This window comes from Lepisosteus platostomus, chromosome 6, assembly GCF_059453375.1.
Source record: "Lepisosteus platostomus isolate fLepPlt1 chromosome 6, fLepPlt1.hap1, whole genome shotgun sequence".
NCBI lineage: Eukaryota > Metazoa > Chordata > Actinopteri > Semionotiformes > Lepisosteidae > Lepisosteus > Lepisosteus platostomus.
In genome coordinates, this window is record NC_142616.1 from 36,121,728 (window position 1) to 36,134,905 (window position 13,178).

Consider the following 13,178-nt stretch of genomic DNA (forward strand, 5'->3'; position numbering starts at 1 on the left):
TGTTAGTGGTTTGTCATAATAGAATGATCATTAGGGAAATGTTACAGCTCAGCGTAATGTTGAAGTACAAGATTTTATGAACATGCAAATAACAAAGCAAGGCTGTTATTGTTCTTTTTGTTCCAGAGTGTGGGACGTGAACACTGGTGAGATGTTAAACACGTTAATCCATCACTGTGAGGCGGTACTACATCTCCGGTTCAATAACGGCATGATGGTAACTTGTTCAAAGGACCGGTCCATTGCAGTGTGGGATATGGCCTCCCCCACAGACATTACTCTTAGAAGGGTGCTAGTGGGGCATCGCGCAGCAGTTAACGTGGTGGACTTTGATGATAAATACATTGTCTCTGCCTCTGGGGACAGGACTATAAAGGTAAGAGAACCTGCAAATGTTTTGGAAACTTGCTTAACAAAGAAAAGGCATGATGACATATGCACCAGCTTTTCTTTAAGTTTTCTTTGCTTTTTAAATTAATATCCACCATTTTAAATATTCAATATTTTTGTTGACCTCAGATTTGTTTGGAATATTTAACCATACATTTTACACAGGGTTATACAGGGTTCCTAACCTAGTCAACACAAATCCACCTTGTCAGTGAATAGAGTTCCTTACCCTGGTGATCACCAGTTTGATACCCCAGCCCACCCCTGCAAAGCAGTGGCATTAAATTAGCAACATGAGTACAATGACAAATCAGATTAAATATAAATTGACATTTGCAGATGGTTACAGTTGGTGGCTTGTAATTTTTTCTTAAATAGATTTGCATAATAGGATTATAGCTTAATTAGTGGGTAAACCCTGTCACAGATTGTTCACGTTTTTCAGCTCTGGTTTTGTGAATGCAAAATACATGTTAACTTCTTAAAAAGGGATAATCTGGGGTTCATTTTTCTCTGGCTTTGATTCTTTTGCTATGCAGGTATGGAATACCAGTACTTGTGAGTTTGTTCGAACTCTTAATGGACATAAACGGGGTATCGCGTGCTTACAATACCGAGACAGACTCGTAGTTAGTGGATCCTCAGACAACACAATCAGGTGAGAATGTGTGAGTCACTACAGTTCTCAACCGAGTATAAAACCTCGGTTAAAATTTGTTCTGCTCTTCACCCTTGTTAATGCCAGGATTGTTTCAGTTACTTCATTTTCTGCCTCTAACGTGACTACTAGTTGCTGGTTTTTCAGTGTTGTCATATGAATGCTGTTTCTTGAGTAATTGTACTCATGAGGGCTTCATTTGACAAAATGATATTTTAAAGCCATTTTGTTTAATTGAATGATTTTGTGTCCACGCAGCTCTCCATAATTTCCTTAGGGTACAGGATTGGAGAAGAGTAGAAAAACAAATCAAATATATATTTAAATGTCTTTCTCTCCAGGTTGTGGGATATTGAGTGTGGAGCATGTTTAAGAGTACTGGAAGGACATGAAGAACTAGTTCGATGTATTCGCTTCGACAACAAAAGAATAGTTAGTGGAGCTTATGATGGGTGAGTTCAAAACTTTTGTTTTTCATTTTAAATAATTTTCCCCTTTTGTTTCCCAGTTTGGAACACATGATTTTCAGTGCATTGAGATTCACTACATCTGCTGCTGTAATAGTCTGTGAAGTTGCATGTATTTTACTTATATTAAGATATCTTTTAGCTTTTTGGTATGTTTCACAGTGTAATTCTATACTCAAGGAAAATAAAAAATTTGTCAGTCGGAGAGAGGAAACAGCTTAGGCAGAGGCCATTTCGCATTTCTAGAGGCCACCAGCCAACAGTTAATACCTGCTGGTTAATACTTGTGCAGGACAAGTGGAGAAAAATAACCAGACCTGCCTGAAAACTGCACTCTTGTGCAGGACTATCAATCCTGACATGTCACCTACAGCCTCAGATGCAAGTATTGACACACCCTGTTTATGACATTTTTTTTACATTTTATAGAAAGTTTTAGCTGTACTTATTTGATGGTGATGTATATCTCACGTTTATTGAGCAGTCATGAATCTTTGCAGGTGGTAGTTAAGATTTATAGTGAGCGCTCTTGTTCAGGACGAGAGATTAATATTTATTTCTGCAGTTAATTCACAAGGAATCTTCACTTGTTAGGGTGAATGAGTGTTATGTGAACTGTCAAACGTATTTAATTATTGCATTTCAGAAATTATTAGAGGAGGTGGGTATCAATAATATCAATGATTTCCAAAGTCTTTTAGTAATCTTTCACCTTGTCTTCTACTACTAACTCTTGTACTGCTCTATATTGTTGCTTTCGTCTTGGAAACCTACTGTATTTTCTTTTGCACTTGATTTACTGTATAAACCTTTAACCAAGTCCTCTGTCTTCTGTTGGTAGTAAAATTAAAGTTTGGGATCTAGTAGCTGCTTTGGATCCTCGTGCACCAGCAGGAACTTTGTGTCTGCGGACTCTTGTGGTGAGTTGATGAAAACTTCTTCCTGACAATTTTCTGGAATCCAGTGCTTGGTATTTCTGGCATCTGTTCCCCCCCCCCCCCCTACTGTCAGCTTTGTCAAAAATAAACTAGTTGTATTCATTCAGCTTTCCACTAAAGTGAACTTTTTCAGGGGATTATATGCAATCACTTCATTTAATTTTTAGGTACATTGCATTGACGCAAATGTGTTGTAAACAGTGCAAAATGCTAGAAATGTTAAATGTTTTATATTTATATAAGTCTATTACACAAATCATGCTATTTAAATATTTTAAATATACTTCAAAAAGGTAGTTTATGCAGCAGCTTGCATAGAAATTTGAAACGGGCATTTACAAAAATACATTATTCTGTAATCAGAACTATTCTTGTTTTAAATGTTATAGATGCTTTATTAAAAAAAATATTGGATTTTTCCCACTATGACAAAAAATGGTTATTCAACAGGAACATTCAGGGAGGGTTTTCAGACTGCAGTTCGATGAGTTTCAGATCGTCAGCAGCTCGCACGATGACACTATCCTCATCTGGGATTTCTTGAATGACCCGGCCACACAAGCAGAGTCCTCACGCTCCCCCTCCCGGACATACACCTACATCTCAAGATAAACTATCAGTGCTGATCCATACCTCACACTTGCACAGGTAAGCAACAACACTTTGGGCAAAACAGTGGATACGCAATCTTGAGTAGAGTGAGACAAATGATATCCTGGCACTGCAACACCTAGAATGCAAAAATCTCTATACCATTTGTGGTATAGAGACACCAAAGTGTTTGTTACATTAATTCATATTAAGTAACCCACCATTAAAAATGTGAGGTTAGGGCATGTAGGAAGTAATGAATAAAAGGAGGTGCAATCTGTGTTCTCACTTAATTGCAGCAAATACACTTTTTAATTGTTGAGATAATACTTGGATGAAACAACAACAGTCAGAGCTTAGCCTCTGGGAAAACCTCCTCTTTATAGCTCACCTTTGCTCCTGTTTTTCCCCTTCACATCAAATTGTATCATCTAGAAAAGTTAAGATTCCTCAGACTAACATTTCCAGTTTCACACTTTCAGGCCCTCGTGTTTCAGGCATTCTTAACACTGAACTTTTCCCCTCTGTGCAGTGATCACTTTAGGCATGTGATTTATTTACTTGCATATCAAAAAAGCTAGCAATTTCTGAAGCGCATTGAGGCATGTGATCCCAAGACTGCTTCCTCTAAAAATGTTTCTGTGTTGAACCACTCATATGCTTCCCTGCTTTAGGCTCCTTACTTACTGCCTAGTTGTTCTAAAATTGTTCTGTCCTGCTAGTCAACATTACACAGGCTTTGGCAAAATAATAAAAATTATCCTTTTCACTCTGAATGTACGTCTGCAGTATTTACAAGTAAAATGTGTTTGAACCATCTCCTTATCGCTCTATAGTTTCATGAGTGTGCGTGCACATATTGCTGTAATTGAACAGGGCATTTTCTTTACCATGACCAATCGGAAAACAAAATTAATCTGAGAAATTAAAACTGAAGGAAGTTTGTGTTTTGGCTTATTCTTTTTTCCTTTTTTTTCTAGGACTTCTGAAGATACAGTATTTGCATAATATTGAAAAGCCAGAAGCTGGTGACTCAATGTGGTCTAACTGAGGAATAGGCTTTCCCTCTAGATGACAAACAGGGAATCTGCTTGGCTTGGGAAAAAACACATTATGGATGATGGCAAAAAGTGCTGCTACTGAGAAATATGTCTTTCAAAACTAATGGTTTTGAGCATCATCAGTCCTTTATCCCCCTTTCCTTCATCAAGTATATTGTAAACAAAAGTAATTTTAAATGTGTTGAGGTGAGTTGTTGCTGCTTTTCTCTAAACTGGGAAGCCTGTCGTACTCAGACTTGGTTCAAGGGTGAGGTTACAGAATTACAGTCAAGTTGTTTCTGAAAACCATATTTTCAGTTCATTTCCTCAGATCTTTATCAGCAACATTTTTGTTGCCATATATATAAATATATATTTTATTTTGTAAAGAAGAGTCTAGAATAAATGTCTTAAAGTACAGAAAATGAGGATGCCACAGATACTACCAAACGTTTCTGTTGTAGTATATGTAAATCTGTATTGTGCAGCTACTGCTTATTTATGCTACAGTTCTTAGCAGTTCAGCACTCAGGTGCTTTTTTAGACTGATGATACTGGAGATTCACCAAGTTGAGAAAATCGGAAGAAACACAAACTGCAAAGCTGTTTTGCACAAGCTTTAGTACCGGTATGTGGCTCACTGGGGAATGAAAAATAAATTATTCTTTTTTGCACTTTTCATTTTTATGATGGCTGTCAGTATAGAAGCGCACAACACATGCAGTTGCACAAAAGCATGTTGTCGTACACTACTACCTTATTTGTTTCCTTTTTTCTTTTCACTGACCTAGTACACTATATATATGCTCTTGCAAATATAAAGTCTGCACACCAGCATTCATTTAGAATCAGGTGTTTTCTGCTCCCCTGTGTCAAATATTTCACAGCAGTTCTGTTAGTCTGCTGGTCTGGACTGCAGTAAAACAGCTGAAACTGAAAAATGTGTAGAGAGCCTCTCTTCAGTTTTTACTGGTACAGAGCATTCTGTTTTCCTGCCCTTATCCACAGGCTGATAAGACTGGCTCTTCAAAAGTGTAGATCACTTTGCTGCAGAGATTTTATTTTTTTCCAACTTTACATTGAATGGTTATTTTCCTGCAAAACTGTCAAATTTATTTGTGTTGTGTGGTCAAGTTGCCAAACTGAACAATTGTGAGTGGTTGATCGCTGGCATGCCTATCTATAGTTGGACTTATTTATTTTAGAAAGTGACCTGAAGCTATTAATATCACTTAAAACACATGCTGCATGGAAATGTGAACATTTAATATTTTGAGTTACAAACCAATGGCTTTTCCATTTTTAATATTATATGTCCTTTAAAGGTAACTTATCAACCTGTACTTGCAGTGTAACTCTTTTTTTGTTTGTTTGTCAGTTGCCCAAAATAACTTCAAAATCCAGAATAAGTTGTATTGCACTCTGGCTTTGGTCTTAAACTGAGCTTACAATTGATAAAAATGGTACTTTAATTTTTGAAAAGAAGAATGTCAGAGGCTTAATTCTCATCAGTTGTAATTTTATTAAATGTATCTTAAGAATTGTCAGAGTTCTGAGAAAGCTGTAGTGCAAATGTATTCGGCAGAATATTCTCACTCACAACCGCACCAAATCAGAAACCTCAAGTCTCAATGCCAGCTTTCTCTTCAAATTTCAGGTTTTGACCGTTAAAAAGGAAACTTGTATTACAAAACAATCATAAAAACAAGATTGAAAATCAACCTGAATTTAAGCACACATATACAAATGAAAGCACCTTTATGAAAACTTACACACGGTCTTTAGAAACTCTCCTCCAAAATACTTGAGTATTCAGTATGCAATCTATTTCACATCTTTTATTTTAATAGATGGTATATATTGAGTTAATTATTTCCATAATTTTAAAAAATGTATAAAGTTTCTGCAATGTATAAAATCTTCACCTTGTCTTGAAATGTAATCCATGGTAATGTGTAAAATTCTGTGCAAAATGCTTTAAACCAGAGCATAAGACGTGTGTGCTGTATTTACTGTAAAGATGTTATTTCTGCAGCAAACTGACATGTGAATCTTGTATTATGTTCACCATGCTTTAAAACTGTACTTGGATGGTTTAAGAGTGTTTTTTGAAAACATTGAAACTTGGCAATTATTTCCCCCAAATATTTAATGATTGCAACTGGAATTTTTTTTGGGGGGTGAGGGTGTACCCAGCATATAATTTTGCTTGCATTAAGTGACTTTGTAAAGATGAAAAGATTTATACTAGTCTTAAGAGAGAGTAATCTTTGCCCTTTTTTTCCAAATGGTCATTTAATTGATCTTTAATTTTTCATTTTCGAGTTTTATCTTCCTGACCCTGCTTGAATTATGTTGTGCATTCTGGTGTACACTCAGAGCACCACGAAGGGAAGGTTGGATATTAATCACCTGGCATCTTCTCAGCTTTTAGCAAAACACTGACTCTTTTCATGTGCCTCCAAGCTTGCAGTGTTTTGAAGAGGTCAGAAGACTAAATTGGGTGGATATAAAATATAAATTGCAAATTTCTAAATATATAAAGATATTCATGTTTAGTTTGACTTGACAAGTGGATTTGTTAAATTATTCAGCTTAAAAAAAAATGGAACATCCCTAACTACAATTAAAATCACACTGGTTATGAGATAGAGAAAAAAGCCCATGCAATTGTGATTAAGTGCACAGCAGCACAAATATAGAGATCTGAAATAAGTGAAGATGAATCACTGAATTAATCTATTACAAAATCTACATGTTCCACTTTATTAACTGAATATTTGTATCATTGTTTTTTTGTGTTTTTAAAATATTTTGCAATACAAATATTAGTTTGTGTTTGATGGGGAAAAGTCACAATCACATGACTTTTAGGTTGATATTGGTGAGACCTAAGTAAATTCACATTTAGAATGTCTTGCTATAGATTGCTAAGCCTGACAGTTCTTTTAAAACCCGTGATTGAAATCAACACTAAAAAGAGGATATTGAGGTTTATAAATTGTACTACTACTTTTTGCAACATTTTTATTAAGGTTACTCTCTCATTTTATTTCCAATTCCTGTATTTGTTCTGTAGATTCTCCAGTAAACAAGTGATATCCATTTTTGTCATTTTGTTCAAGGTAAAGTGATGTGTAGTTAATGTACTAAAATGTTCATGTAAGATAGGATGATCTTCATCTAGTGTTTTTTAACTGTCAAAAAAGATGAACTTACAATACAAATATGAAAGTAAACTTGGTGGTGCGGGGTGTTCTTAAGGTAATTTATTAAAATATTTTGTAAATGTTAACCCTTTTAATATCATTTTTCCCCATACGTTTACCATTTTCAGAAATGTAAAAATGTATAATGCCCTTTCAGAGCCAAATATGGTTCACATTTATAGAGAGTGAGCTTTGATATAATCTTGGTCATTAATCTTTGGAAGGACTTGTGCCAACTAGTGCATGACCCTGTGTAATAAGCTGATTAGGAGAGACATAGCCTCACACCAAAAAAGACACATTATGTTGTGGTGTGGAGTTAAACCAGACTCATGATTTAGTACCTGTATGAAAGTGTTATTTAAGCTGTGGCTTGACCTACTGTATGGAGGATGGTGTCTGCTCCTTGCCAATGGTGAGAAGATCAATTTGTGACAACTTGAAAGCTCCATGCATGAAACCAGTCACTGGCAGCCTGTTTCTTTTTTTCTTAACTGTCAATGCCAATTATTTTTTTTAGGTCGAAAAGCAACCAGTATAGTAGGATGTCTTTGCTCTGTGTTTGATCTTAGCTATGTTCCATACCTAGAAGATGCTTTGTTATGCATCTTTAATTATCTTTTCTAATCGGACACCTGCCCATAGTGACACTAAGGTTTCAACATGAACCTCAGTATGTATCTTCTTACAATATTTTCAAATTGAAAGGTCCAAATCAATTTAATATGTTTCTGTTGTCAACATGAAATACGGCAATGGCACTTATAAGATACTGTCAATGAATTTGTCTACATAAAGTGTAGACTTTAATTTCAACTTGGTGGCACAAGCTGAAATGCAAGAAAATTTAAAGTTATGGTTTGAGTGACTAATGGAAAAACTACTGTGATGTTGGGAAGAGTTCCCAACGGTAAGTGATGGTAAGTGACATAAAGCAATCCCAGTGCTGTGTCCTTCTGTGAAAGATGATACTAATTGTAACTACTGTTACAAGTAAAGAGTAAGATCTGCTTATTACAAATATTTACTTTTATAATTTTGCAGTAAAATGAACACAATAACAGGTGACCTAGATGCTCACTGAAAGCACATTATCAGATGAGGTGTACTTTCTTTTTGCATTTCTGTGGAATGTATCAATATTTTAAAACATTTGGCATTTCCATTGTACTTTTTGCCTGTAATTTGCTTTGTATAACAAATATGTAGGGCTAAGTACCATGTAGCCCTGCAAAAGACACCATTGCAGTATTTCAATAAACCCAGTACCTTGAGTGTTACATACAGTGCTGATGCACTTTTAGTGCGGGCTTTAGCACAGTTCAATGGAAGTGGGTTGGAAATGTACCTGTTACAGCTTGGATTTTGTGATTCCTTTGGAGTATGTTATACATATCTAGATTACTACTCAATGCCTTGTTTCTTTGTTTGAGAGAAATGGTATATGAAATCTTTAAAGCCATTTTTCTAAAATGTTGCAATTAAAATATAAATTTACAAAGAAAAATGTAGAAACAAAACAATTCTAGATTAACAACTAATAAAAATCCCAAAATACTCAATTTAGAAAGTTTAATCTTACCAGACTTAGTGTTTTAAGGGCTGTCTAGGGCGTGTAGTACCTTACTCTTTAGGCTGCTTGTTCTTTGTAGAATAGTTTCAAAGCATAGTCTGTATAAACGTACACTGCCTATGTGTCTATCAAATATAAACAGTGCAGCATCCTCACCCTTCAAATTTCCTTTTGCATATACCTCAAAGTGTTCTGAGATAAACTAACAGGGAGAGATTGCTGCTATTGGTTACAAGCTATAATATCCCTAAGGCAACCTTTACTTTTGAAAACAGTACATCTGTGCTATGTGTAAGTAGTTACTGGAAGAAGGACAATTGCTACTGTAGACCAATTCAAATTTCCAATAAAAGCTCCTATGTAAAAATTAAAATGCAGCCTTTTATTTATTGAGGCATTAGGAATTCAAATATGAACATTGGAACCAGTAGCATCTTTGGTCTGAATACTTCGCAGCATAATTAAATAAATCCAATGATATCTACTGTCCACTTTAAAAACAGATTGCTGCAGGATGTGTTTACATATATCCGTATATTTATACATATTGCATTAAGAATCCAAAACCAGTATAACTCAAATACTTAACCAAGGATTTTGTCACATTGATGGCTTCACATTCAACAGTTGGTGAACCTTTTGTAATTATCTGGATTTCTGCATGAATGGCTCCTAAAATGTGATCTGATCTTCATCTAAGTCATAACAATAAAGACAGTCTTATTTTACAAACACACACATTTTACATTGTCATATCTTTGTTAAACAAATAGTTTAAACAATCAAGGTCATTGTTGGAAAAAGTATGTGAACCTCTAGGATAATGACATCTTGAAAAGAGGGTAATTGGAGTCAGGTGTTCCAATCAATTCAGGTGTGGGTTTGACCTGCCCTGCTGTATAGAAATCAGCTCTTCACAACAGAATTCTGTTGAAGTGCAATATGGCCTTATAAGAGATTTCAGAGTACCTCAGAAGAAGAGTTGTTGAAGCTCATAAGACTGGAAAGGGTTACAAAAGTTTTAAACACCTGGGCCTCCATCAGTACAGTAAGACAGATAGTTTACAAATGGAAGAAATTCAGCACTGTTGCTATTCTCCTAGGAGTGGGCGTTCTACAAAGATCAGTGCAAGGGCACGCCATACAATCCTCAAACAGATTACAAAGAACCCTAAGGTGACAGCTAAGGATGTGCAGGCATCTCTTGCACTTGATAATATCTGTGTTCATGAGTCTACCATAAGAAAAACACTGAACAAGAGTGGTATTCATGGGAGATTACCATGGAGGAAAGCACTGCTCTCCGAAAAAAACATTGCTGTCCATCTCAAGTTTGCACGAGACCACCTGGATGTTCCATGGCACTATTGGAACAATGTTCTGTGGACAGATGAGACAAAAGTTGACCTTTTTGGTAAATGTAGACAGTGTTATGTTTAGAGAAAACAAAACACTGCATACCAACACCAAAACCTCATCCAAGCTGTGAAGCATGGTGGATGGAGCATAATGGTGTGGGGCTGCTTTCCTACCACAGAGCCTGGACAACATGCAATCATTGAGGGACCAATGAATTCCACATTGCATCGGTATGTCAGGATGTCTGTCTGTGATCTAAAACGCAAAAGACGGGTCATGCAACATGACAATGATCCAAAACACAGGAGTAAATCAACAACAGAGTGGCTCAAATAAGAAATTAGAATGGCCAAGTCAGAGTCCTGACCTTAATCCCATTAAAATGCTGAGGTGTGAACTGAAGCAGGCCGTTCAAGCAAGACATCCCAAAAATATACATAAACAGAAACAGTTGTGTATAGAGGAATGGGCCAAAATACCGCCTAGCCGCTGTGCAGGTCTGCTCAGCAGCTACATAAAGCATTTTGTTGATCTTATTGCCAATAAAGGAGGTTCTACTAGTTACTAAATATAAGGGTTCACATACTTTTCTATCAATGACCTTGATTGTTTAAACCATTTGTTCAATAAAGATATGGCAATGTAAAATCTTGTGTGTTGTTTGTTAAATAAGACTTAAATAAGTCTTTATTTATTATCATGACTTAAATGAAGATCGGGTCACATTTTAGGAGCCATTCATGCAGAAATTCAGATAATTCCAAAGGGTTCACAAACTTTCTCACAACTGTAAATGTAACATAACATGAAATGTGGTAATGTATTGGCCCAATTATTAAATTAATAAGATACTGACTTTAGCCCCATTATCCAGCAGTGAGTGTAGAAAATAAATCTGATCGTGCCAGCTGGTCTCTGCTACTGCAGTAGGATGCATCTACTAAGCATCAATAGAAATAACTTACAATTGCAGTGCAGTTATCAAAAAGACTCTTTGTAGCAGGTGCACTGGCATTTTATTGAACTGACACAAATGAATTCTGCCTATTAACATTTGTAAACAACAATTTATGGGAACTGCCATGAAAGTCACAGCCTAGAATCCTTTGTATTCTCATTTGAAAACTGTACACCTGTGATGCATGCATTGCACCAGTTTTCAAATGCTCTTTTGGGAAAGACCAATTCCTCTCATAAAGCCCTTACAAATATGTACCATTCAGTGGTCTCTGTGCCCTGAATGGCATTTATCATTCCAGTCCATCTGAAAAATGTTCAATGGGGCTCAAGGTTCACATAACCATTGTTACACAATCTACATGCAACATACAGTATATTGACTTTCTGGAATTTTGTCACACCAGAATAAACACACAGCAAGGCAGTAAGTGAGGTCCCAGGACTTAATGTAGTACCATGTGTTCAGGTTACCATCAATCAGTGCAGTGGATTTCAGCATCTTAACTCAGATGGTCTGACTGCTGTCTTTATGCCTCACAATGATCTGCTATGAGGTGACGTGATTCATGTTCTCCCATATCTTAGTCTACAATTCAGACTTCGAGCTTAATGTTTTGCCAGGTTAAAAATTGCTGGTTGTGACCACCCTAGACAGTAAGTTATAGAGCAGTGATTTAGTCCAGGTTCCGGCAAACTGATGGCACAATATTCTCTTGATGAGCAGGACATACACTGCTCTCCAAAAGCATTGGCCAGTGAAGACAAAATTGCTGTTTTTGCTGTATACTCAAGCAAATCAGACTTGACATGAAAAGATGAATAAGGCAAAAGTATTGGCCAATGGGTCTGGAGGCATTTTCTTGTATGCAGGAAGACAAGATGTTTCTGTAGACTTCTGAAGTCCTTCTGCTGCTACAGTCATTAATTACATCAGAAAAGATGAGCGAGTCAGTTCCAGAGGCAGCCATATATGCCCAAGCCATGACACTTCCTCCACCATATTTCACATATGAGAAGCTTTGGATTGTCTGCAGTTCCTTTCTCCACACTTTAACCTTGCCAGCACTTTGATGGCAGATTAACTTGATCTCCTCTGTCCATAGCGCTGATTCCAGAACTCCGCTGGCTCGTCTGAGTTCTTTTTAGACCATTTTAAACTGGCCTTTCTATTTTCGGTGCTGATGAGAGGGTTGAATCTTGCAGCGCAGCCTTTGTAATTCTGCTGTTGAAGTCTACTTTGAACAGTGGATTGTGATCAATTCATCCCAGCACTATGGAGGTAGTTAATGATTTCAGCAACAGTTTTACGAGTTTTTTTTTTAAGAGATCGTTTTTCTGTCATGAGCTGCAGTAGTTTTCCTTGGCCACATTGGTTGCTGATTGCTAGGGACACCAGTGGTTTCTTTCTTTCTTTCTTTCTTTTTCAAGATATTCCATTTGTTGGTTTTGCCATGCCCTGTTTTTGTGCTATGGTTCTGATTGAATTATTTTCTCTCAGGATCCAAATTGCTTTCTGTTCTTCTTCAAACAGTTCTTCAGTCTTCATGTTGATTTAAGCCTGCAGACTCCAAAGGTAGACACCAAAGGGAAGAGGAAAGGCTTAATCTAACACTACCCATTCAGAGCTCTTTTACGCTTATGTAAACATGCAACAGGAAACACCTACCTAATAAGAAACAGCTGGCAGCCAGGTGTCCCAATACTAATGCTCACCTGAAATGGGGAGATTGAACACCACAAAGTGCTATTATAATAAAATGGTACATCAGATAAACACAGAAATAAAAGCTGACATTCTGTTCTTTTGCCTCATATTAATCTTTTCATTTGAAATCCAAGTAGTATACAGCAAAAGTAGCAACTTTGGACTTCACTGTCCTATTTGTTATAGAAGGCACGGTAGGTTTCTTTATTTTCACCAGGCTTGACATTCAAGAGGTTACATCACCTCATCACCTGTGCCCAATCACCCCTTTCATTAAGTGAAGTGATT

The 13,178-nt window shown here is 36.5% G+C and overlaps 1 protein-coding gene across 3 annotated transcripts in view; it reads left to right on the top strand.

Moving 5' to 3' along the window:
• The window catches only part of LOC148661632 (F-box/WD repeat-containing protein 1A), a 43,076-nt gene extending 35,697 nt beyond the window's left edge, over positions 1–7,379 (top strand). For all 3 annotated transcript variants that reach the window (XM_088635649.1, XM_088635651.1, XM_088635650.1), the window contains 6 exons: positions 127–376; positions 930–1,048; positions 1,390–1,500; positions 2,357–2,435; positions 2,904–3,101; positions 4,025–7,379. In XM_088635649.1, the coding sequence (XP_088491775.1) occupies positions 127–376; positions 930–1,048; positions 1,390–1,500; positions 2,357–2,435; positions 2,904–3,065 (721 nt within the window). In that variant the 3' untranslated portion in view covers positions 3,066–3,101; positions 4,025–7,379. The remainder of the gene's footprint in view (positions 1–126; positions 377–929; positions 1,049–1,389; positions 1,501–2,356; positions 2,436–2,903; positions 3,102–4,024) is intronic.
• Positions 7,380–13,178: the final 5,799 nt, after the last annotated feature.